The 24,668-nt window shown below is 36.4% G+C and overlaps 3 protein-coding genes across 3 annotated transcripts in view; 2 read left to right on the top strand and 1 right to left on the bottom strand.

Moving 5' to 3' along the window:
• Positions 1 to 2,261, bottom strand: part of phf10 (PHD finger protein 10) — a 14,789-nt gene extending 12,528 nt beyond the window's left edge. Inside the window, exons 1-3 of the mRNA XM_015386482.1 lie at positions 2,124 to 2,261; positions 1,135 to 1,244; positions 874 to 1,004 (exon numbers count right to left, since the gene is read on the bottom strand). Of these exons, the coding sequence (XP_015241968.1) occupies positions 874 to 1,004; positions 1,135 to 1,244; positions 2,124 to 2,195 (313 nt within the window). The 5' untranslated portion in view covers positions 2,196 to 2,261. The remainder of the gene's footprint in view (positions 1 to 873; positions 1,005 to 1,134; positions 1,245 to 2,123) is intronic.
• A 2,420-nt stretch (positions 2,262 to 4,681) lies between these two features.
• rab4a (RAB4A, member RAS oncogene family) lies at positions 4,682 to 8,181 on the top strand. Its single transcript, XM_015386451.1, has 8 exons — positions 4,682 to 4,840; positions 6,390 to 6,470; positions 6,607 to 6,721; positions 7,110 to 7,172; positions 7,263 to 7,417; positions 7,495 to 7,590; positions 7,799 to 7,940; positions 8,170 to 8,181. Exons 1-7 carry the CDS (start codon positions 4,825 to 4,827, stop codon positions 7,912 to 7,914), a joined length of 642 nt encoding a protein of 213 aa, XP_015241937.1. The 5' UTR covers positions 4,682 to 4,824; the 3' UTR covers positions 7,915 to 7,940; positions 8,170 to 8,181.
• Positions 8,182 to 13,551: 5,370 nt separating this feature from the next.
• On the top strand, positions 13,552 to 23,122 carry LOC107092135 (cathepsin B-like). Its single transcript, XM_015386449.1, has 11 exons — positions 13,552 to 13,701; positions 16,433 to 16,556; positions 16,628 to 16,713; positions 17,527 to 17,641; positions 17,751 to 17,866; positions 18,264 to 18,349; positions 21,307 to 21,453; positions 21,713 to 21,829; positions 21,931 to 22,059; positions 22,394 to 22,475; positions 22,557 to 23,122. Exons 2-11 carry the CDS (start codon positions 16,434 to 16,436, stop codon positions 22,561 to 22,563), a joined length of 1,008 nt encoding a protein of 335 aa, XP_015241935.1. The 5' UTR covers positions 13,552 to 13,701; position 16,433; the 3' UTR covers positions 22,564 to 23,122.
• Positions 23,123 to 24,668: the final 1,546 nt, after the last annotated feature.

Here is a 24,668-nt window from a genome sequence, read left to right as displayed (position 1 = left end):
CCGGCTTCCGTAGCGTCGTGAGCGCGCATGTCTCGGTCACCATAGACCTCCATTATTTGAATGTCAGCAGACAGCAAGAAGCCTCCCAGATCTCCAGATGCATTTGAGATATCAAAAAAGTACTCCAGAGTGTTGTTCAGCATGGGGGTGAGTAGAAAATGAAGGCTAATCATGTTTTGGGAGTACTATTCCTTTAACAGTAGCGACAGTTGAACTTGGTCATGCATCCATTTAAACATTTGAGTTCCCAGGATTCTGAAAGTTATTTTAGCCGTATTACCTTCTTAAGTAAGGCGGTGTTTGTACTGGGTTTCAAAGAGCAAAGCACCTACAGGTGGTGGAGGAAGTTTCATCGTTTTAAGCTATGCTACTAATGTGTTGTGCACAGAAATTGCAATTCACGTGTCGTCATGTTAACAATTAGAGAAAAAAAACACATAAAAACAATCCCATCTGTACTTTACTTTTACACTGGAAGTATGATAAATGTCCCTCAATATCCCTCTGGGTTAAAGACATGATGTTTTTTCTGAAGCTTGAGAAAATCAAATATACCCTTCGAGAGTCTACACAGAAGTTTTATCAAAAGTCGCAATGCTTTCTCTCATATTTTTCAAACTTAGTTTTGTCCGATTAAAGGTGCCTGCCATTGTATTTTGTGTTGGTTTATGAGCAGGGGTTTTCATACCTGATGAATGACATCCATCAATTTTATTTTCCATGAGGTAGTCTTTGAGAAGGTATATGTATACACATACCTTTGTTTTGTTATTTCCTCCTTTGGCCCCCAAAAAAATAATAAAAACAAACAAACAAAAACAAAACAATCCCATCTTTAACAGATGGTAGTTTTTGCTGAGGGCTACTCCTTACCAGGATACTTCCTCTTGAATGAGGTCACTCCCAGATACTCGCTGACCTGCTCCTGCAGCATATAATACTCTCCTGTATCATCAGGTGGCCACTTATATTCTGTCAGGTTTTCTGCAGGAAAATATGTCGCCCTGAACAGGAATGTGAAGGAGATTAAAGACAATGGTGAAGCTGATGAAAACATTAAGCCAAGCCTGAAGTCTAAAACTGACATAGACAATGGCTATTTATTACTTCCTTTCAAGTATCTGGACAGTTTACCCAAGCTCTTGATTGAAGGTGTCACAACTTCTGGAGCTATCTCCTGAACCCATTCTCCTTCTTTTGGGGGGCTGGCTGCCATCATTGGAAACCTCATCTATTACATCTTCCTACAGACAAAATAAAAAACTGTATCAAACAAAGGATTCCCATCAAATATGGTTAACGATTGTAGATAGGCGATTCTAAATTCCCTTATTTTAATGCTTTAATGTGAGACACAAATGGACTATTAATGCATTCTCATTCAGAGTTAGGAGTGGGCTGCTATATATGCCATGGTTTGAACTGTTCCCACAGAGCTTTAACACCAATCCAATCATTTAAAGTCCTATTATAATTAAGAGCAAGTTTTTCCTCAGGTATAAAATATAGAAAAATAATCTGCTGATTGCTCTGCTGTAATTCTCTAATCTTCAATGACCCATTTTCATTGGTTTAAGTGGATGGTCATTGTAATTATTATCAAAAATAAAGGCTTGAAAAGAGCAGTTCAAATATAGTCTTTCATTTTTTGAATTAAATAATTGAACTTTATCAACTTATCATTGATCATCTATTTTAAGTGTTATATTAAAACATAGAGCGAATGTATTTGAGAAAGAAAAAAATATTGTATTCATTTCATTCCCCCTATTAAAACTATTCATAAAAATAACTTAAAATGAAATCAATACAAACTGCAAATGTCAATCTGTTACAAATTAAAAATTCATTTTTTTTACAGGACCATAAATAAATAAATATATGGAGGTAATAATGTAAAAAAAAAAAAATAACAGTGTTGAGATACAGATTTGAGTCCCGTTATTCCCAATAGTCTAATAACTTACATTGGGACTGTTTATGAACAGGGAATGTGAAATGAAAACAAAGGAGGGATGCTAATGCGCCTAACGTTCATTTAAGCTAGCCCCTAGCTGGCCTGTTGTCACGTAGAATATAGAAAATAATTTTATTGGTAAAATGAAAGATATCAGAAATGCTACCTTTATAGATTGAGCTCCAGGAGTGGCGGGGTTGCTGTCACAGGGGGGTCGGATGGGAAGTACAGCTGCCATTTCAGAAAGAAATGATAACGGCAGCTAAGCTAGTTTACTAGCTGTGTCTCTTCTTGTTCTTCGCTAAATGTTTGAAGATTGTAATAACATCAGTGACCCCTGGTGGCGGGAGTCTTTATAACCGCGCATATTCTTTTAAATGTAATTTCTAAATACATGAAAGCAAAATAAAATTTATTTTTAAAATTATAATTAAATAAAACGAAAGCAATTCAAAAGATTATTTCATTTACTGAATACGAGACGGATTTCATATTTTTAATAGTTATGCTTTCCATTATTATCACCACTTTAATTTAATATAATTTCAGATCATTTAATAGTGCAGTGCAGTTTTACTACCACTTATTTTGTGTTAATTACTGCCCCAGGGTATTGTTACTGTATCTGCAGTGCTAAAGTAGTGACTTTTAGTCTATTTTATTACTGAATCTGGTGTCTTTCCATCAAACACGGTAATGTCATTGTAATTATTAGATCAAGAATTTATCAATTACTTCCAGCAGTGTGGGTAGGTCCCAGGTCCTGTTTTAATCAGCATCTGCATAAAGGTTTCCGAAAGAAAGCTTGAAATGCTGTAAAATTTCTCATAAAATGCCTATGTGGACTTTGGAAGTGTTTAAACCTAGTGGACCAACACCACAGAGCATAAAATAGATGCACACATTTTATCTCAGGTAATTTGGATTCAGTCCCTCTCATCTATTCGTGTATACTCTCTTCAAGTTTGATTTCTAAAGCTACAACAAAGCTATAAAAAGAGTGTTAAAAAGCCAGTGTGTGGACCCCTGACTACCATAAGAACAGTGTGGAGCTACAGGTGGGAAGGTGATTTGGAGAAGTGTGTTTGCTCTCTGAAGCTGTATAAGAAGCTTATGCAATTGTTTTTTTGCTTCTTTTTTCTCCATTGTATTAATTCCCCCTTAACTGGTGCACAGATCTGTGTCAATGTGAGCCTGATTGTGATAAAGCTTTAACTCCTAGTGTTTCCTGAGGATGTGCTGTATTGTTAGATGTCAAATGCTTCTGACTCCTCTGGTTTGAGTTTGGTTTAACAAAATTGATCAGAAATAGAAAAATAAGAAATCAAATTTAGGCAAATTTTAAGTATCACAGCTTTACAGTAAAACTTGAATTGAGCCGAGGTACATACTGTTTACACAGATCATCCTTGGGATGTTTCTACAGCTAAGACAGCGTTAACCTGTAATGAATTCAGTGGATCTTTTTGGTCAAACTGAATTAAGCAGCAATTTTTGTATTTTACTTTTTATTAGGGGAACACAATTAGGGAAATGTGATTTTTCTTTTCGAGATGAAGTGTAACATGTTTTGTTTTGCACTAATTATGTTAATAAGAAAAAAATCGATCGGTGTGTAGATTACAAGCAGACAACTAAATATAAAATAGCTTTTAGACAAAAACTCAGATTTCTATTCTTTATCATTGACGTCATTTTTAAAATTACTCATTGATAAAGAGAATATAGAGTTGTTTTTTTCACTGTTTCAGTAATACTGGTATCCCAACCTACAATCCACTTCAGTTGGTGGTTTAATGCATAGAAAGTTCTTTGTCAACATCCAATAACAACAATAATAATATTAAGAAGAATAAGCAGACATTTAGTTTATTGGACATAATAAGGAAAGGTGCACACTTATTTTAAGGAAAATAAACAGAAACAAGACAATAAAGAGGTAATAAAGTTTGATTAGAAAAAAATGAACACAAGAATCTGTAATAAAGAATTATGGGGGAAAAAACAGAAAGGCATGTACAAAAAGTACTAGATTGAGAGTATGTCATATCTATGTCATATCTATCTATTTATTTATTTATGTATTTATTTATTTATTTATCATTTATATAATGAAAAAAGGAACAAAAATAATTTTATGGTAATAAATATCAATAAAGTGAGGATCAGGTTTTGATTAAATAGGGAAAATATTGAGAGAATGGGGTCTAAAAGGAACATCATTAGAAAACATAGAATGATATTGATGAGTTCAGGATTACAGATAAAGTTTAACTAACTCGATGTTATACTCTGATTACAAAGAGTTCCTTTAATTTTTTGGAGTAGTGTAGTTATATTATTGCATCAGATAGTCAAGCTGCATTATTAAGTATCAAATCTGGCAAGTCTTGTAGATTAGATTTATTATTATTATATATAGGCTATATCACCTATTAGTTCAGCTTCATAATAAGAAATGTTTTGTTCGATTTATCTATCTTCCTGCTCATGTAGGGATTGAAGGAAATGTAAAAGTAGATATATAAGCTAAACGGGCCTTAAAATCAGAGATTATTATCTTAAGTATTCCTTTAAGCAGAAGTTAGGGTAAATCTATAATTCAGAATAAAATCTCCAGCCTGAAGAAGAATAAGAAAAAGAAGAGGGCTCCACCTGGTGGTCATTTTGAGACATTACACGGAAGATCGGGTTTAATCAGGGAAAGCCTTTATTTTGAAACGGAGCGCAGGAGAAATCGGAAGGAAAAATCAGCTGGAATCCACGGAAGTCCTTGACAGGACTATTCCTTTCCTTAGCTAGCTGTTTATTTGCCTGCCTGTGCTTTTCGCTGTCATCGTTTTACTGTTTTAAACGCCACCCTGGCGATGTCGGAGTCTTACGGTAAGCAGGCTGTGTTGAAGTGGGTCGCTGTTAGCATGTCCATTTAGCTGCAGAGAAGAGAAGCAGGCAGGTGCGCAGAAGGGGATTTTCTTATCGAGAGCTGATAGCTGCCAGGCTAACCAAGCCTCGTACCAAGAAATTAAAGTCTAGTCTCTAAAGCAGGTTGGCAGTCCACAGAGACCATGCAGTCGAGATTTCTATTGCGGAATAAAACGAAGTTATTGGAGTTTATATGTATAATAATGAACAAGGAGCTCCTACTGGACAGATGTTAACATAGTGGCATAAAAGAGGAGACAGACATCCGACTCTTCTTATAAAAAAATGATTTAATGTTGCTTTATTGCTCTTCTTTGCATTTATTATATTCCCAATTGCAGCGAAATAAGTAATTTGTTGGTAAACGAATAGCTGCATCCTATGGGATTTGGTGTAAAACCTATTCTCGACACATCTATGCAAAGGTTTTAGGCAGCAGTGATAAAAATGCTGCCAGAAAAAAAGGCTTTAGGAAGTAAAAATATATGCAGCTTATTTTGAAAACTAACCCTAATAGGACCAGTTTCATACCAGTTTTTGATGTTGATGGCTTCTTAGAGAGAAACCTAGAAATCTAATGTGGATGTGTGATTCCTCAGATCTGCATACAATCCCACACAAATCTGAGGATCAGATGAAAGCTCCAACAAATGTCCAGAAAGCTTCTGTTTCAGGTGCTGCAAATAAACTGTTAGAACAGGAGGATCATCTTATTGTCTTGACAATATAAAGCATCTCCCTCCAAGGCATTAGTCTCTCCTATAATAGATGTTTTCTAATATTCTAAGTTTTTATTGTTTAATTCCTCATATAAAAGGTTACCATCAGCTGCTTTGGTTCATCATCTTATTCATGAATGGTTAAAATAAGGTTTAATGCTGGATGTTTATTTCAAAATTAATTTAAAAACTGGTTTAAAAAAAAAAAAAACTTGAATGTCCTCTTTTAGAGACAGATTTAGTAAAAAAAAAGAAAAAAACTTTTTGAAGTTGCACATAAGATAAATTGTTTTGCAACAGATTAAATACTAGATTTAGTGACATTGTGGTTTGCTCACCTTCTTTCAGATTTCTTAATAAAAGCATTTTCACTTTAAATAATTTTTTAATTCCTCTCTAAAATGTCTGCATAGTACTAAATTTCCAAGAGAGACCTCTCTTCTCCTCACTAATGTTAAGTTGTAGCTGATGATTACATTGCTAATCGATTAGTCAGATAGTGATCTAATTGAAAAAGGTGTAGATTTTTTTTTTGACAGCATTTAAAGCCAGAGGAGTTCTGGATAGAGCATATTTACAGACAAATGTATTTTTTTATATCTTTAAAGCAAAATGTTTGTATATTTTGTAGAGTTTGTGGTCAGTACTGCTCTGAGTGGGTTGTTCTTTCAACGAATTGTGTGTTCTAGAGTCTGTATGCTCCACTAGACTATTGAAATTGTCAATAAATGCATAAATCAGATTACAAGATCATCTTCCTAATGTTTTGTTTTCAAATTATCCTTCCACAGATTTCCTGTTTAAATTCCTGGTGATTGGAAATGCTGGAACAGGCAAGTCCTGCCTGCTGCACCAGTTCATAGAGAAGAGATGTAAGTCAGAAAGTCTAGAAGCAAACGCCTAATCTTTTAATTCACTTCTTTTTCAACATTCTTGTTGTTTTATTTTACCTTCTTTTATTGATCAACTGAGATCATTTGTTGTTGTTTTTTTTTTTTTTTTTTGCAGTTAAGGATGAATCTAATCACACAATCGGTGTAGAATTTGGCTCAAAGATCATCAGTGTGGTCAACAAAACGGTCAAACTGCAAATCTGGGACACTGCAGGTCAAGAACGCTTCAGGTAGGAGAGCTTCCTATTACTGACATGGAGCTTCAGCTAACAGCCGTCATTCGATAAAGCCAAACAAGTATTGACCCTCTGGGCCTTATACACCTTTGCTTATTATTACAACACACCTGTTTTAAAATGATGGGTCCGTTTAGTCCTCTACAAACCACTCTTAAATGATGCCTGTCTCTCCTTGCATTGGTTTTTCGATGTCCAGAAGTAAAAAAAAAAACTAAAAACTGCTCTGTAAGGAGATGTTAAGCAAGATGTGGAGGTAAACTCTGAAGCTTAAACAGCCTTTATCTTTGTGTGTACATGTAACCAAAAGCATTTGTTGCTACAGGAGGATGATCTGACCTGGTTGAGCAAGTTTCTGTCTCCTTTCCTTTCTGTCCTTCAGGTCTGTGACCAGGAGTTACTACAGAGGAGCAGCAGGAGCTCTACTCGTCTACGATATCACCAGGTATCAGAGCAAATGCAGCCCTATTATAAATTAATTTCTATAGCATCTCCTTCTTTCTTTACTTCTTTGCTCGTTGTCCTCCCCCTGTAGCCGAGAAACCTACAACGCTTTGACCACGTGGCTGAGTGATGCCAGGATGCTGGCCAGTCAAAACATCGTCATCATTCTCTGCGGAAACAAGAAGGACCTGGACGCTGACAGAGAGGTCACTTTCCTGGAGGCGTCGCGGTTCGCTCAGGAAAACGGTACCACCTGGCCTAAATAAAGAATTAAACTAGTGTGAACTCTATGTCAACTCTAAAGATGAATGATTGTGTCTTAGAGCTGATGTTCCTGGAGACCAGCGCTCTTACGGGGGAGAACGTTGAAGAGGCGTTCATCCAGTGTGCTCGTAAAATCCTAAACAAGATCGAGTCAGGTAGGAGTTTAGTTTGATTTTATAGCATCGATGTGTAGAACTAGAAGTATAGAGCTGGAAAGTATTAGAATACCAAAAGCCCCCGGCTGAAACAGAGCTGCTGTTTGTTGCAGCAAAAGAGCTAATTTGCCCTCCTTTGGTTCACGATCTCTGGTTTGGTGATATGAAGACGACCTGATTAGTTCTCTGATTGCCTCTGTTGTTTTAGGGGAACTAGATCCAGAGAGGATGGGCTCAGGCATCCAGTATGGCGATGCTGCGTTGCGGCAGCTTCGTTCTCCTCGCCGTGCTCAGCCGCAGGGCACTCAGGAGTGTGGCTGCTAGTGGACTCTGCATTTTACCAAATAAAGGTATAAAGATTATTAGGAGTTTCCAGTTAAATCGATATTAATAGAACAAAGTATTCCTTAAGCTAAACATCCATTTGTATTTTAGTTATTTCAACATGTATTTATTGGACTCGTTTTGATAATTATGTGTATGTTTATGTCTCACCTTTTCATCAACAGCGAGTGGTTAATAAACCTTCCCTGCTTCAAATAAAATGGTCACTTATTTATCTAATGTTTCTGTTTGCAGGTTTATGAAGAGCAAAAAAAAAAAAACAGCCATGGAGGTCCTAACAGCGTTGGGTTGAGGTCGCTGTACTGTGACCCCTCCCATGACCTTTGCACGGACCCTTCAGAGTCTTCATTTTTTATTTCTGCATGTGCAGAAAGCTGAGAAGTCCTTCCGGTTCCCCTCCTGAGAAGGTAACCTCAGATTGGCCTCCTATCCAGCAGTCTGCTGCTTCATTGGACCAAACCCCCCCCAATCATCCCAGACCAGGGTGTTAAACACTCGCATGTGACTCCTGTCTTTGTCTTCACAATGATACCATGTTCCCCTGGATCCAGTCTGACCACCTTTACTCCCAGCCGTCTGTTTTAAATAAACAACATTTGAATAAGTAGTTTGTTAGTGAAATAGGATGGCTTGGATGTAAATGCATTAAAGTATACCAGGATAATTTAATACTAAGTCCTTGCAATGGACAGAAAAACTCTACAACTCCTGTGCTACTGTACTCACCCTGAAGTTTTACGGTTTAAATACTCCATTACATTAACACCTCCATGGATAACCTCCTCCTTTAACACTTCCTTTATTAAATAGGCTGTTTTTCCTCTTTCGCTGTACAGATTTCTTGTATATAGAGACATACGCATGCTTTCCCAGACGGAGCATTTTATCATTAGTAGATATCTCCTCTGTATTAAAGTAGAATCATATCCAGCATCATTTTTATGGTCCACTGTATAACTAAGCTGTAAAACACTGGCTAATTTGCTCTGTGTTCGAAGGATGGGTCTCCATTTTATCTATTTTTAACTGTTGCGTAACACATGATCCCAACAGCTCATGATAACTGACTGATCTCCCACTTATAAGTGTTGCTCGTTTACATGAAAAGCTAACTGACTGTTGCCAGCCTCTGACGGATATTAACCAATCGCATAAAGAGTTTGGATCCTTTCTGCTGTGTGCTCTATTTATGTTCATGTTTTTAAGAGCTTTTTGTCAAACATATCACGTTGCTTTAATCATCATCGCTTTATTCAAGCCATAACAAGCACCAGTACTCGTGCACACTACAGCAACCTTTGCCTCTTTAGTCCGTGGCATCTGGTGGTGGCTCACATCTGGTTGTTGTTGTTGTTGTTGTTTGTGTTTTCTGTCATGTCGTTTAATTTATATGTATTTCTGTTTCGTCATTATAAAATATAGGTTTTTAATTTATGATAAATGGCATTTGTTTTTGAAATAAAACAAACGACAAATACATTACATACAGGTGTTTGTTCATTGTTTTTCTGGTGAAAGGATTTAAGAGACGAAATAACGAGGAGTCCATTGAGACAAACTCTACAGCAGACACAAAAAGGATGCATCTGTTTGAACCCCACTTCTGCATTCTGGAATCTACAGAAAAGGGAAATAAGAAAATCTTTTCAAACTTTATTTGACATCACATGATGAAATATTTCAAACAGTAGATCTCTCTCTAACATTACTGTTGTGTGCTTTTTCCTGGCACAGTTTTTCCTTCCACTAAACTCTATTATTACCAGAGGGTGAACTCTGAATAGACACCTTCTAGAATGTGATGGGTATAAAGAATTGTCTTCTGGACAGCAGTCAAGTCAGCCGTCTTTCTCAAAAGATGCGGGTTATAATATTATATAAGAAAAATGTTTTTTTATTTTCGTTAAGATAGAATTAAACGGTTCTGGTCGTTTGGCATACAGAGCATATGTCTGGTGGTGCGGCCCAAGGCTCTCAAAATGTAATCAGTATATTTTTAATAAATTATTTAATAAAATAATCCATATTAAGTCATTTACCAAATGACAAATCATTTTAACATAATTCCTTAAAAATTTTTTCTTTTTTAGTCTTTACAATCCCAGAATTATCCAATCCAATTTTATTTGTTAAGCACTTAAAAATAACAACAGCTGAAAAAACAAAACATAAAACAGTAAAATAAAATAAAAAAAATTGCTAAAACAGTTAAAAACAGTTTTGTTTGATAAATTTTTTTATCAGAGGACATGAACAGATAACTCAATATTTTTGTAGCCTTTTTACCAAATAGTTTTTTGTTTTTTCATTTTTAAACACTTGAGTTATTTCTTTTGCTAAATATATTTATGAAGTCTCTAAACTCTAGCACATCCCATCTAGGTTTCTGTTTATTACAACCGTTCTGTTCTTTATAGAGTTAGAATGCAAAAAAAAGGTGTTTATTAGTTGGACACACCAGAAAGTCTAGAAACACTTTGACCAAAAGAAAGACGGGGTGTAGTACCCATATTTCAGCCAGCTGACCATCTGTATGCAGTAACATGTTAATGAGGAGCAGTTTTTGCATTACTTTTTGTTCTGTGACTGTCAAACAGATTTTTGTTTCCACCCTGATCAGGTACAGATCCCTCCTAGTGCAAGAACTCACAGAGACTGAGACACTATGACAAAATCCATGTTTGGAGGATCCAGGATGAGGCTTTAAAACCTAAGAGCACGGAGAAAGGAGTATCATTCTATGGGTCTGTGTTCCAGTCAGAGACACTGAAGCATCAACAACCAGTTTCAATCAACAGCTAAACTTTCAAAATGTGATAAAAGTTAGTTCTTCTAATGGGGCAGTGATGTTAAAAATATCAAAGGTGGCTTTGAATTGGATAAAGCAAGCTAATATTACACCACTGGGTCGGCATTATAATGATGCAACATATAGGTACTCATTAGATGTAAGATTTTGTATATATTATATATCAATATTTTGTCAAAAGAGATCTGTTTCTGCCCGTCTTCCATTTATAGTCATTCTGAAGAATCTGCACTTCTGACACTTGTTATTAGTATATATAGTTTCAGTTTCAGCAATCTGTCAGGTGACAGAGTAATGAAGAGGAAGAGAAAGTGCAAAATCTGTGTGATCCCTGAGGTCCATAGTCATGATCACTTGAACATGAAAAAGGTTGGAACAGAGGAATAATCTGGCCTATGAATCTAAAACATATTTTCTTCTCAAAAAATAAGCAGGCAACTAAAAAAACAAAAAATTAACCAAGTGCAGTTTGCTGCTTTGCACAAATAACACATTGCTCCCTAACTTAGATACATCGCTAGTTTTACACATTTAGTTTTCAGAAGTTTCTAATTTAAATATGCAGATGTTTTTTTTTGGAGAAACCTTACCTTCACATCCTGTGGATGTGAAATAGTGTAAAGGAGGTTATGAGATGTGAAAACACGAAGCACTGTACGTTTATGAAGGAGTAATGCTTTCATCAGCAGTGTCACGTATCAAAAGAACAAATACTTTGTTAGAAATTTTGGCTATTTATACTTGAATGCAAGTAATTATTTTTTAGACAACTTTTTACTTCTACTCCTTTCGTTTTAAAAATAGACTCGTTAGTTTTGTTTCATTTAAGCTGCTGATGAAGATTCCTAGTCATCCAGGTCATAGTCATTCCATAAAAGTTTAAAAAACAATCCACTGGACTTGGTTTCCAAGGTTTGAAGACGTTTCGCTTCCTGTCCAGGAAGCTTTCTCAATTCAAATGTGAATTGTGATCATTTGAATTGAAAAGCTTCCTGGACGGGAAGCGAAACGTCTTCTAATTTTTGTTATGAACTGTTGGAGATTGAAAAATAAATAACCATCAAAGTACATTGTTTTATCCAGACAAATAATTTCTTTATGGTTGGTGCACCAACTTGTTGTTCTACACATACCAAAATAAATGGTTTTTTAAGATAATATAAAGTTAAATTTTACATTACTTATAAATCTAAGAAAATAAAGTCTAAGGAAGTTATCATCTAGAGTTGTAGAAAGTGTTGATAATCGTTTAAGTGTTTTTAAACGGTAGAATTTCTACTTCTACTTAAGTAATAAACATTAGTGTTTTTGACACCTCTGGCTTTGATCCAGACTTAAAAACGGGTAGCTTGCATGAAATTATTTTATTTAAAGAAGGTTTAAACCATTTTAGCAATTTAAAGGCTCACAAAGCATTGTAATATAGCAATAATTTAGGTTAAATAGGAAAGTTCTCTTTAGTTATTTTTATTTATTTTTTCTTTGTTCTTACATTCTCAGTTTTGAACCAATCGTGAACAAAGTTTGTGTATTTGTAGTCAAAACTTTGATAAGGTGTGACGTTTTGTGATTGTAACAGTTCTATGATTGTACAAATCTACAATTTCAAAACCTCTATTCTATTAATTTCTACTACTACAAATCCATCGTTTGTACAATGTCAGTGTTGACCTTCACAAAATATGCCTAGTTATGTCACATTTGAATCCTTAAGAAAGAAAGAAAGAAAGAAAGAAAGAAAGAAAGAAAGAAAGAAAGAAAGAAAGAAAGAAAGAAAGAAAGAAACTATGATTGAAAAGTTAAAAAGCAAAGTAAAAAAGTTAATAAGTCTAGTGTTGTGGTCCAGCTTTGATGACACAAAAAAGTGGAAATCCACAAAGGCCACAGATGCACCATGGACTAATTTTACGCATGCAAAAGAAAAATGTTCCAGGTAAACTCCTTTTGTTTTCTAAGTTTATTATCTATCATGCAAACAGAAAAGACAAACATTTCCTCCATGTTTCTCTTGCGCTGGTAAAAAAAAAAAAAAAACATACACCCACCCAGATGCATGCTTGCCCTACCATTGACTGCCTATTTATAAAAAAAAATTCACCTAAATTAATCAAAACTTACCAAAAACAAAGGAACATGACTGAATAACCAAAAAACATAATAACAGATATCAAACAATAAAGTAAAATAAACTTAGCTAGATTCTGCACATAAACAAAAAACTTTGTTAATTATGATCAAAAAATAATCAGTTTACAAATATGTTTAGGTTTATAAACTAAAAAATATGAGTGCCAGCATCAGCATTAATGCCTCTAAGGTTATGTTGTACCAAAAAAAAGTGATTCTTTTACACTCAGAGTATTTTTCATGAATTTCTTATAGAAGCACTTTTGATATTTTTCTTAATATGTTCCGGCAAGTTGGTGTTTGTTGTTATTACATTGATATTAATTTTTGCCATCAAAAAATCTCTATATTTTTAATGTTACAAAGGTAATATGGTCTTGTCTTGGATTCCAATAACACTATTGGCCTGAAATTTGAATTTTCAAAGTATTTCACTGAGTTCCCTATAAAGGGTTAAGTAAACATTGTAGTGGGGGAGCTTTAGCACCTCCTAGTGGCTAGATTAAATATTGCAGATTCACATAAAACGCTCAACTTTTATATATTTTTCATTCTTTAAGATAAAAAGTCATATGATTTAAATATGTGTTTCTGTGCATTAAACCAGAGGAGGTGTAAGGAACTAAATGAGTTTCAGTTCAGGTTTAAAGGGAAAGAGGAGCAGTTTAGACCACAGTTAGTCAGCAGGATCACATGAGCTGCGTTCATGTGACTGATCCACGTGCTCTCAGGGATAAATAGGAGCAGAGCCTCGATCAACAGCAGCCAGGCGAAGGGTGGAAGGTGTTACTGAGAGAAGACACATCCAGAACCCGGACAACAAACGACAGGTTGGTTGTTTTCTCTATTAAAAGCTCTAAGCGAGTTACGCTCTGCTCATAATGTTTGTGTTTGCTCAGTCAGTTACATGAAAAAGAGGCGAACTTATTTAGGCCTCCTTTTTCTAATCTATCTAAAATCTAATTTAAATATCGAGCGTAACAAAAAGCAGGTTGTATCCTCGACAGCAGCTTCGTTTCAGTCTAATTTGCATGATGTTGACTTTTTAACCGCCTTTGTTTGTCAGCCTCTCTGAGGTAAAACATAAAGCAGGAAGCCCGGATTAATTCACACTCATCAGTTTTTAAAAGTAAAAATTAATATGGATTCAATAGTGAAATGTGATACTGGAAAAACCCCGATCACACTTAGAGGAGACTAAAATGGTCCTGAAAGATGACCCTGAAGACATTTAGAAAGGAAATGGAAAGTGAAAGCAGGTTTTATAAGAAGGCCTGTGTGTTACAGAAGAGGATCAAAATACATCAATAAGATCAGTCTCACTCTGGAGTAACATTATTTTATTAAGCACAGATCTGTGAGTTTGAAATGAGAAAAGCCTTCCTTTAATGGACTAGAAAGGCTAAATGCCTTTTGTCCATTATGATTGTCAGTAGGTAAAAAAAAAAAAACATAAGTGGGGTTTTCTGTGTCACTTTGTTTTTCTTTCACCAAGAAAAGAAAATTCTGTAAATCTGAAATTTATTATGGACTCTCTAATCTATAACAATCTCTTCCAAATAAGCTCATGGATAGGTCTGTAAAATCTATCATAATTCAATTGGATTCAGTTTATTTCTCCAATGTACAAACCTTATCTCAAGGCTCTTTGCAGAGACTGTTTAATCAGATCATATCGTCAGATTGGTTCAAAGTTTTCTATCTAAGGAAACCAGCTGATTGTGCTGAGTCATTGCTGGATTCACTCATCCTGGATTCACTTACATCATGTTATTGACTCTTGAGCAACACTGAGCATGCATGTAGCGACAATGAAGAGGAAAAACTCCGTTTAACGGAAAGAAACCTCCAGCAGAACCAGGCTCAGTGTGAGTGCTGAGGGGTTTATTTGCCCTGTTTGACCTGGAAAGTTTTATGCAACAGGTCATTTCTGAGTGACAGATCTAAAGGAGTCTCACCCTGGTCTTTTTGTGCTGACTCATAAAGTTCAAACAACATCATCATCATCAGGCCAGCTTAATGGAAAAGATGCTTCCTCCAACAAACCAATAAGGGTCAAAAATCAGCTTGTGTCAGAATGAAACTTTGGTTGTTTTTTGCGGTTTCCAAGCAGCTTTTAGTCAGCAGTTGTTTTTTTTGACCACACTGTTCTAGGCTTAGAAAGCAACTGACATTTTAGCTGATGTAATGTCGAGAAGTGAGAAGTGCGGATAAGTAGACCTGGTGTCTCACTTCCCCCTCGAAACACTTCATCTAATTTTCAGTTGAATTCATGCTCCAGCAATAGAAGCAAAATCACAGTTTTTACTTGGGATCCCTTATAATTAGTCAAAGAAGAGCAAATAAACTTGTGGACAACATTATACATTTGTTTATTTAATATGCCGAGATTTCTGGTGTTCTTAACGCCAGCTGGAGCTTCTTAACTTCCCAATTTTTATAACAAGCTCTCGTTATTCTCATAAAAGGGGAAACTTTCTACTTCTCCTTTTTTGTGCTTTCATTGGCAGACACCATTGATCATCTGTCATGTGATCGGGAACCTGTTTACCAAGAATTTAGGGGTTTTAGATTTTGCTGTAACAGGAAGAGAGCATGCCTGAACAGGTGTTGTTGTGAGAGAGGGAGCAAAGAGTCCTAAATTAAGGTTTGTTACACCAGTTTATACCATTGTTGAAGAAGTTAAGTCTTAGCTGTGCTGGGTTTTTTTTCTGGACTTGTTATTTATTCATTTTTTTTTTTTTAAATACATTTATATTATATTTGTTTTTTTTAACCTCTTACACCCTCAGGGGGTATGAATAAATTTCTGCCTGACAAAAACACACAAAAGTAAATCACTTATAGCCTCACAGCTATTAGATTTAAGAAGAAACTTTTGGTACGTCTGTAAAGGTAAGATGTCATAGAATGGTTTTCTGGTGTCAGCACCATTGTAGCTTTGACCCTGCCTGAAATATTAGGGACAAAATACAAAATATTTTGCATTTTTTGAACCTCGCCAAAATTTTAAATCTAAATGTTGTGTAAAAATCTACCAAATTTGGACATATTTATTTTAGAATGGTATTAGTGAGAAAGTTCTTAGGCGGAGAGGCCATTTTGGTACATTTATCCAAAAATGTCACCAAACTGTGCCAAATGTGTTTTTTACATCAATACTGGGGGTTTGTTAAAATTACGAGGTCACGTGGCAGCTGGACCCACCGGTGGGTCCGTAGGGTTCTAGGGGTTAAGGACATTACATTCTGCATAATATAAGCAATCGCTACCTGCAGGTGTGCACTGCTAGGTTTGGGCAGTAGGTTTCATTCATGTGCACTGATGCAGTTTGTTAACATTGTAGGAGACTTGACTGAGAACATGAGCTACTTTATCCCTCTACTTGCCGCTCCTTCAACCATGATGATGTTTACTCTGTAAAGTTTCTGCTCACTCAGCAGCTTTAGTAGTGTATCTAAGTGGGGGACATTCAGCACAGCATTGCACTTGGGTAGGAATGTATCTTTCCAAGTTGTAGAGTATGAAGACTTTTTCCTTTTTCCCCTTTGTGTTGTGTAGAATGCGGTTTGCAGTTATTCTGGCACTGGCTGCCAGCTTGTCTGTGAGCCTGGCCAAACCCCGCATCCATGCTCTGTCCAACGATATGGTCAACTACATCAATAAGCTTAATTCAACCTGGAAGGTGAGTATTTAATTCCCTTTTAGCATCTTAATCGTGTAAGATTGACTAATTCCCCCTTTTCCTTTCTATAGGCTGGCCACAACTTCCGTGATGTTGACTATGGTTATGTCAAGAACCTCTGCGGTACTCTGCTTAAGGGACCTAAGCTCCCTGTCATGTACGTCTCACAACATCAAGACCAATTCAGTATATTTTGATGTAGTACAATTGTGCATGATTCATATCTTCTAACACAACTAACTGAAAATGCAGGGAAAGTTACTCAATACAAACTATTTGCAAGCATCTAGGTAGGGTTTATATTACCCTCTCGTTTCCTTTTACTCTTATCCAATTAAATCTTTTTATTTCAGGGATCCACCTTTCTAAATTGACAGTACATGGCCCTGATGCAAAATAAATTTTGTATTAAAACTAACTCTAAACCTCACCTTGAACTTGTCATCTCAATGATAAAAACATAGTGGTAGCAGCATTATACTGTGGAGATTCATTTTGCATCAAAGACAAGGAAATGGTGTTAATTGAAAAATGGTAGCTGAAAGCGTAAAGAGATTGTAACATCCTCCAGGATTAACTCACAACGCAAAAAAAATAGCATTGATAGATTAAAGCGTATTGATGTTTTGATGTTTTATGTTTTCCAAGTCTGATTGGGCTTAAGCCATTTTCTTGTGCACAGCTTGTAGAGATAATTTCTAACTCTTATCTCATTGTTCTATATGTAGATTAAAAAAAAATGAAGAAAAATATTCTTATTTCACTGTTAAGGACTATTTTGTAATGGTGCAACATATTCATACCTCTGATAGATCATCATGGCTCTAGCATAAAAAAAAATCAAGGGCATATGGTGGGATTGGTGTCTTGGGATCGCATTGTGTGGCTAAATTCTTCCAAGACGTTACAGTTTCTGCTCATTAAAAAGCTGCTGAAGTTTCACAGGAGTAAAGCTTGTTTGTCTGTTCAGGGTTCGAAGCTCAGGATACATGAAGCTGCCAAAAGAATTTGATGCCAGAGAGCAATGGCCCAACTGTCCCACTCTGAAGGAGATCAGAGACCAGGGCTCCTGTGGATCCTGCTGGGTGAGATGAACTCACTGCTACACAAGAAATGCTAACTGGATGTCATCACCAGATGTTGGAAGTAAATTAGCCGATTTTATTCTAATGGCATCTAATGCGCTGATTTCAGGCATTTGGTGCAGCAGAGGCCATCTCTGACCGGATCTGCATTCACACCAAAGGCAAAGTCAACAAGGAGATCTCTGCTGAGGATCTGCTCACCTGCTGTGGCAGCTGTGGTATGGGGTAGGTCCCTCAATGTCGGCTTTCCTCTAATTAGAGTTTTTAGTCACTTAAAATGATTCACAATTTAACATTTATGCACAAGTTATTTTAAGTGGTGTAGAGCTTTGTCCGTTACTTCTTTGCACAAGCTTCCATTTATTCAAAGTGAGTTTTTGCTCTACACTTATCTTGGTGCAAGTTGCATAAATGATCTTCTGAAATGTTTTGGCTTTTTAACTCCAACTTGACTTCTGGTGTTTCTAACTGGCCAAAATCAAAATGTTTAATTTATTTTGGTAGATTATTTGCTAGGCTCCATCCAGGACCATTAAAAAACGATGTCCTGAATGTGTGTGATAACAAAGCTGATGGTTATGAGATGAGTTGTAATTGATGTGTTTTTTGTTTTCTTCTGAAGATGTAATGGTGGTTACCCATCAGAGGCTTGGGACTTCTGGACCAAAGAAGGACTGGTGACCGGAGGCCTCTATAACTCTCATATTGGTGAGTTCATTAGTGTCACTGTTTTTTATTAATTAAAGATCAGTTCACAACGTTATCTCAATTTTTCCTAAAAATAATGATTAATTGATAGTTTAGTCAATGTGGTACCAAAATCACAAAGTACATATTCAAGACTTGTGGGGGGGTTTATAAAATGAGGCTAAGATGTTACAAGCAGGTTCTCTGTTTTAACAAGGTGCAGATGGGGTTTATAGATGGTGTTTTGTTTTTCCTTTTTCTTCCTGAATTACTCTTTACTGATATTTGTTTAATAAAATGTGGCCAGATGTTTTTCCTCAATGTTCAAATTTTGGGTGTTCAAACAGTACATGGGTAGAAGCATTCTTGCATGAATGGTCCCCTGGGCTAGACCTTCCTCTTTTTAAGGCTGATTTATACTTCGAAATTAGTTTGTCTGCGTTGGTGTTGCGGTGAACGCAGAGACGTCCCCGCCCCCTCCGCAGACACTCTGCTGCGCCTCTCCCAAGCCTAAGGTGACCGCAGACAGGAGGCCTCTGATTGGTCAAATCTACATCTGTTCTACAGTATGCGTATCTCCTGATTGGTGCTTTACCGGCTTGTTTTGTTTGTATGACTGTGATTGCGGAAAACGACTCGTGAAGTTGGACCAGCTAGAAGAGCGAGGTGCGCGAGAACGCTGGGACCCTTTTTCCACCTGGATCCTCTCTCTTTTTCGCCCTCATTTCCCTCCGTTGTCGCCCAAACTTGCCCCCGTTTCCTTACCACCTCGGCCATATCTAGACCCACAGCTAGTTCGTGATTTTGTTTGTGTGGAATAAACATAACGCAGGTCATGCTTTAATATTGAGCATAAATCAAAAAATGTCTGTCAGACCTGCGACAAGCTCACTGTGACACACTGCTGCAGGAGTATAACCAGCCCAACCAATTAAAATGCAGGAGATCTTCCAAAGTCTGAGGCAAGAGAAATGCAGTGTATTCTTTACTGCAGGCATCCCCAAAGTCGGTCCTCGAGGGCCGCTGTCCTGCAGGTTTTAGGTTTCCCTGCTCCAGCACAGATCATGTAAATTGATGGTTGATTAACAGGCTTTTGCTGAACTGCAAACTTCAGAATCAGCTGTGCTGAAGCAGAGAAACCTCTAAAACTTGCTGGACAGCGGCCCTCGAGGACAGACTTTGGGGATGCCTGACTTGAAGCATCAAAATGCTGTTCCTCTTCTCGGTGACCAGCAGGGGGCACCAAATATCCATACACTGCACATGCTTAAAAGCGAACAAATAAATTAGGATGGTGTGACTCACAGGTGTCAAGTAACGAAGTACAAATACTTTGTTACTGTACTTAAGTACACTTTTTAGGTATCTATACTTTACTCCATTACCTATTTTTCCTCCTACTTTTGACTTCTACTCATTACATTTTCACACAAGTATATTTACTTTCTGTTCATTACATTTTTAAAACAAACGTTACTCGTTACTCTTGGCTTCGGTTTAAAGCACAGGTCACGGATTAGCGGACTGCGATGTTATGAACAACATTAAATCCAAAGATTTTGTCCGAGGTAAAGCTGATTTATTTGTTGTAGTCTCTTGTTATTCACACACAACACTAAACAGCGATTTGCCGACGTGGGTTTTAAAACTGCAAAGCTTTGTCTTCAGCTGAAAATCAAACGTGCATCTACACAGACCAGTGTGATGCATTTGCGAGCGTCAGACAGTTATGGTGCATTCAGGAGCATGGGACATTTCATACTTACAAGGAAAGAGACAAAAACGGAACGTAACTCATACAATAATGTATTTATTCAGAAACGGTGTGGGCTTTCTTATAATACTGAATGCTCTATAATTGTGTTTCTGTTATTTTTTGATTATGCACATCTGCTAGCTTTTTATTCTAAAAAATCTATAATATTACAGCAGCAAATTATCAAAGTTTTTCAAAAGCCAGTTTAGAAGCTCCAAATGAGGCTTCAGATCGTACAGCGACAATTGCGCTGTCATTGTTTTACAGGCAGAATTTGCATTTGCTGAATCTTGTCTTTTAACTAGTGATTGATATACAGGAATACAGTCATACAAGTGTCAACTCCTCTCAGATAGAACAGGATGCAATATTTGGCAATTTCTATTTTTATTTTTTCATCTTATTTTTTTTTAATTCAGTGCAACATGAATGCATAAATACGTCATTTTATTTGAGTGTTAAATTTTGTTTAAAGTAACAGATCATTAAAAATGTCTCCTGACATTTACTGGTTGATTTTTCTTTATTCGGACCCCACTGATTTTTTATTAGTTACCCCTGGTTTAATGTTTATAAATATATATTTCACGTCATGTGCGCCATCCAATGCAGATCATTGGTTCCATCCACACCTAGTGAAAACTAGTGTAATTGGATGAGTCGTATAACGCAAACACTAATTGGTTAGCTAAAGGAAATCATCACAAGCAAGCAGGTGTTCTTCAAACTGTAAACATGAATTGTCTATGCCATGCTACAATGTTGGAATTTGAAAAACATGTCTAAATGTCTGAAAGGTCGGACACAGGTGAGAGCGTATCGGGAGATGGAGATGGAGACCAACAAGACCTCCCTCATCCTTGGCCCTATCTCAAAGAATTTTTTGAAATAGACGAAAAATTGAGCTTTTAATTCATATAGTGGCATCTGGCCTTTTTCTTAAAGGTTACTTTATACTTTAAGTAGTTTCTGGAGCACATACTTTTTCACTTTTACTTGAGTAATGATGTCAAGTTGATACTTCAACTTTTACCAGAGTGTTTTTAAACTGCAGTATCTATACTTCTACTTAAGTAACAAATGTGTGTACTTTTGACACCACTGGTGTGACTCCTGTGTACCCTCTTCAGATGCTCCCCTGGGTGACTGTCCATATGGCCTATGTTAAACAGTCATGTTACACAGTTCTAATGCTTTACTTTTTGTGTGGGGGGATTTGTAGGTTGCCGTCCCTACACTATCGAACCCTGTGAGCATCATGTGAATGGCAGCAGACCTCCCTGCACCGGGGAGGGCGGGGATACGCCTAAATGTATCTCAGAGTGCGAAGCTGGATACACACCAAGCTATAAAGAGGACAAACACTATGGTAAGTATCCATCAGTTTAAGATTAGCATAATGGCTACTCTACCCTTGCTTCTGGTTGTTTTGCTGATAAAAATGAAACCTTTGATTGGAGGACTTGATTTTGTTCTTTCTGCAAAAATGATAGATGATATTTGAAAGTTTATTTTATTGCGTTTTAAGAAGAACTTCTTTTAAATTTGTATTTACGGATCTGTATTGGTCATATCCCTTCTTTATGTGAATCGATGCATACAGGATTTTAACTCAATGTTTGTTGCAGGTCAAACTGCTTATGGTGTGCCAGCACTGGAGGATGAGATCAAATCTGAGATTTACAAAAACGGACCAGTAGAGGGAGCCTTTTTAGTCTATGAAGACTTTCCTTCCTACAAGTCTGGTAAAAAAATAAAAAAAATCAGACCACATTATAAAAATTCTCCCAAAAATCTGTCGGCACACCTTGTAGAGGATAAATTATCTCTTTTCTCCACTCCTCAGGTGTGTATCAGCATGTGTCAGGCTCTGAGTTAGGCGGACACGCCATAAAGATCCTTGGTTGGGGAGAGGAGAACGGTGTACCTTACTGGCTCTGTGCAAACTCCTGGAACACAGACTGGGGTGATAATGGTGAGCAAAAAATTCTATATTTGTGCATCCAAGTGAAACACAAAAGTAAGTCTGCAACAAGTAGGTCTGGAGTCCTGTTTATATGTTGATCTGGTATACTTATCGTTATTTCTATTGTCTAAAAATACGTTTGAAATACAAATTCTGGTGTAGATTATTTTTCAAAATGCAACAATACACCTTTTATATCACCTTTTTAAAAATGACATGCACTTAAGGTAAATTATAAAAAAAAATCTTGGATTAAAATGTTTGCAGGCATTCCAACCATGCTATTTTTCTTTTAGTCTGAGCATTGAATCCACAAAACTGATTTCTATCCCTTGGATTTCAGGGTTCTTTAAAATCCTCCGTGGATCGGATCACTGCGGTATTGAGTCTGAGATTGTGGCTGGAATCCCTAAAGAAAGGCAAAGGTAAGATTAGTACTGTTAGGTTGCTGACTATAAGTTGTTTTAAATATGAGATTAAGACATTTTAAAAATGTTTGTTTGCAGGTTTTAAGCTGCTTCGCCACCAGAGGGCGACAATCTCCTCTCAACAAGAAGTGAACAGAAATTGCAGCTTAATAGTTGACATCTGAAGGAGGGGAAATTCAAGCACCTTCAGTTTTTAAGTGAATTATCAGACGGAAGAAAGACGCCCTCTTCCTACACACCATTTACTCCTGTTTGATGCCACTTGTAGACAAAGATGTTTACAGGTCTGTTTTAGGACGCTCCCATTTTATTTTTTTAATTGTTTTGAGAAAATGTTGCATTAGAAAGTGGAATGGGTTTGATGCTGTCACAGCTTTTGTTTTTCTACTGCTTGAAATGAACTGTTTAAAATCACCCTAATGAGCTGAGGTACTGTATAATTCATGTGATCATGCAGTAATTCCTTGTTGCTTTTGAATGACCAACTATACTCCACTACTAAATATCAGAATGTACTGTGTGTAACGGCTGGAATTGTTTTTAAGCCTTTTTCTATGTAGCTTGAAATGAGATGGATTTTGTTTTTACTGCCAATTATGATCAAATGTTAACCAAAATAAAATAAATCTTTGTTTGGCAATGTGGTGGTTCTCAGTTTTTGGGTTAATGTACAAAAGCTTCACATTAAAACAGGAATTTGAAAGTAGTACAGGGGGTTCATAAATTTGGTTTAAAGATTTTAAACTTAAAAGTCAATGACTCCTTAAAAATACAAAGCTGGATATCAAGTCAGTCTAGTTAAAAGGTGTCGTCCCTGCATATCTGTTATAGCCTGTTCACATTCAGTAAGTTAAACAGTGGATCATTTCATTTAAGCTTTACATTGTTTTCTATGGGATCTTATACAACTATTTGTTTCTAAATTAATTGTCAGGAGATGTATATAGAGAATATATTGACCCTTAGTTTTTTTTCCTTATCACAACAAATGCTTTATTTCATCAAACATTTTAATAGAAAACCAGAATTTATTGAACAGCAATATGATTTAGGAAAGAAAGGAAGATGGGATATTTTCTTTTGTGTTGCCTTTTATTCTGCACATGTCAAATCATTCAGTTTGGAAAGCAAAGCAAGATTATACGGTAGAAGTTTGTTTTCAAAGTGCTGTACATGATAGGAAACGGGGAAAAGACATTGCAAGAAAATAGGATACAATGAAAGTTAGACCACAAACTTAAATTGTAGATCAGTGACGCAGTTAAAAGCCACTATGAATTTAAAGCAGGTTTTCAGCATGTTTACAATTTTCTGAGAATCTGTTCCAAAGAAAATGATCTGCTTCTCCATGTTTGGATCTGGGTATGCAGAGTAGGCTTGAGCCTGAAGACCTGAGACGTCTAGGTTGGTTGATACACTGATAAGTCTGTAATGTATTTTGGAGCTAAACCATCGCATGATTTATAGACAAACAGAATGTTCTAATTATATTCTCTGAGTATCAGGGAAGCAGTGGAAGGAGTTTAAAAACCGGAGATGTGCTCCACTTTCTTAGTTCTAGTGAAGAAGGCTCATCAGCATTCTGGATCAACTCCAGCTGTCTCTGATTGACCCTTTTGTGTTCTTTTTATTTTGTTTCGGCAGACCTGTGAAGACCGCATATCAGTAATCAATTCTACCAAAAGCAAAACCATGAATCATGTTTTTTCAAGGACCTGCTGACACATTAGTCCTTTAATCCTGAAGATGTTCTTTAGAAGATAGGAGGCAGACTCTTTATGCCTCTGAAGGTTCAGGTAGCTGTATGCTATTTTTTAAACACTCTACCTTTGGTTTAAATAGTATATTTTAGTTTTGATTCTGATTAGGAAAATTGTGGCACATCCATGGATTAATTACTTCTATTCATCTCCCCAACGCTCTGATGGGTTTATTGCGACTTGGTGACATCGTAATGTACAGCTGTGTGTTGTCAGAATAGATTTTATGTTAAGATCTGAGCTACAGGATGCATGTAGATATTGATTAAAAAGGGGCCCCAAGATGGACCCTTGGGTAATACCACAGATGATTTTTGTGGTCTCTGATGTAAAGTTATCTACTGACACAGAAAGGATTTAAGCTAGTTGAGTGCTGTACTTGAAAGGCCGACACAGTTTTCCAGGCTGTCTAAAGTAATAGTGATTAACG

This window comes from Cyprinodon variegatus, unplaced genomic scaffold, assembly GCF_000732505.1.
Source record: "Cyprinodon variegatus isolate N-32 unplaced genomic scaffold, C_variegatus-1.0 Scaffold369, whole genome shotgun sequence".
NCBI lineage: Eukaryota > Metazoa > Chordata > Actinopteri > Cyprinodontiformes > Cyprinodontidae > Cyprinodon > Cyprinodon variegatus.
The sequence above is the reverse complement of the archived record's forward strand: the minus strand, read 5'-3'. Positions and strand labels throughout refer to the sequence as shown.

Excerpts from the sequence above, each read along its gene's own strand:
- LOC107092135 (XM_015386449.1), top strand. The coding sequence starts at position 16,434 with ATGCGGTTTGCAGTTATTCTGGCACTGGCTGCCAGCTTGTCTGTGAGC. Across the intron at positions 17,642-17,750 it reads GCTCCTGTGGATCCTGCTGG|GCATTTGGTGCAGCAGAGGC; the intron begins GTGAGATGAACT and ends CGCTGATTTCAG. Across the intron at positions 22,060-22,393 it reads CACAGACTGGGGTGATAATG|GGTTCTTTAAAATCCTCCGT; the intron begins GTGAGCAAAAAA and ends CTTGGATTTCAG.
- rab4a (XM_015386451.1), top strand. Across the intron at positions 6,471-6,606 it reads CCAGTTCATAGAGAAGAGAT|TTAAGGATGAATCTAATCAC; the intron begins GTAAGTCAGAAA and ends TTTTTTTTGCAG. Across the intron at positions 7,591-7,798 it reads CCTAAACAAGATCGAGTCAG|GGGAACTAGATCCAGAGAGG; the intron begins GTAGGAGTTTAG and ends CTGTTGTTTTAG.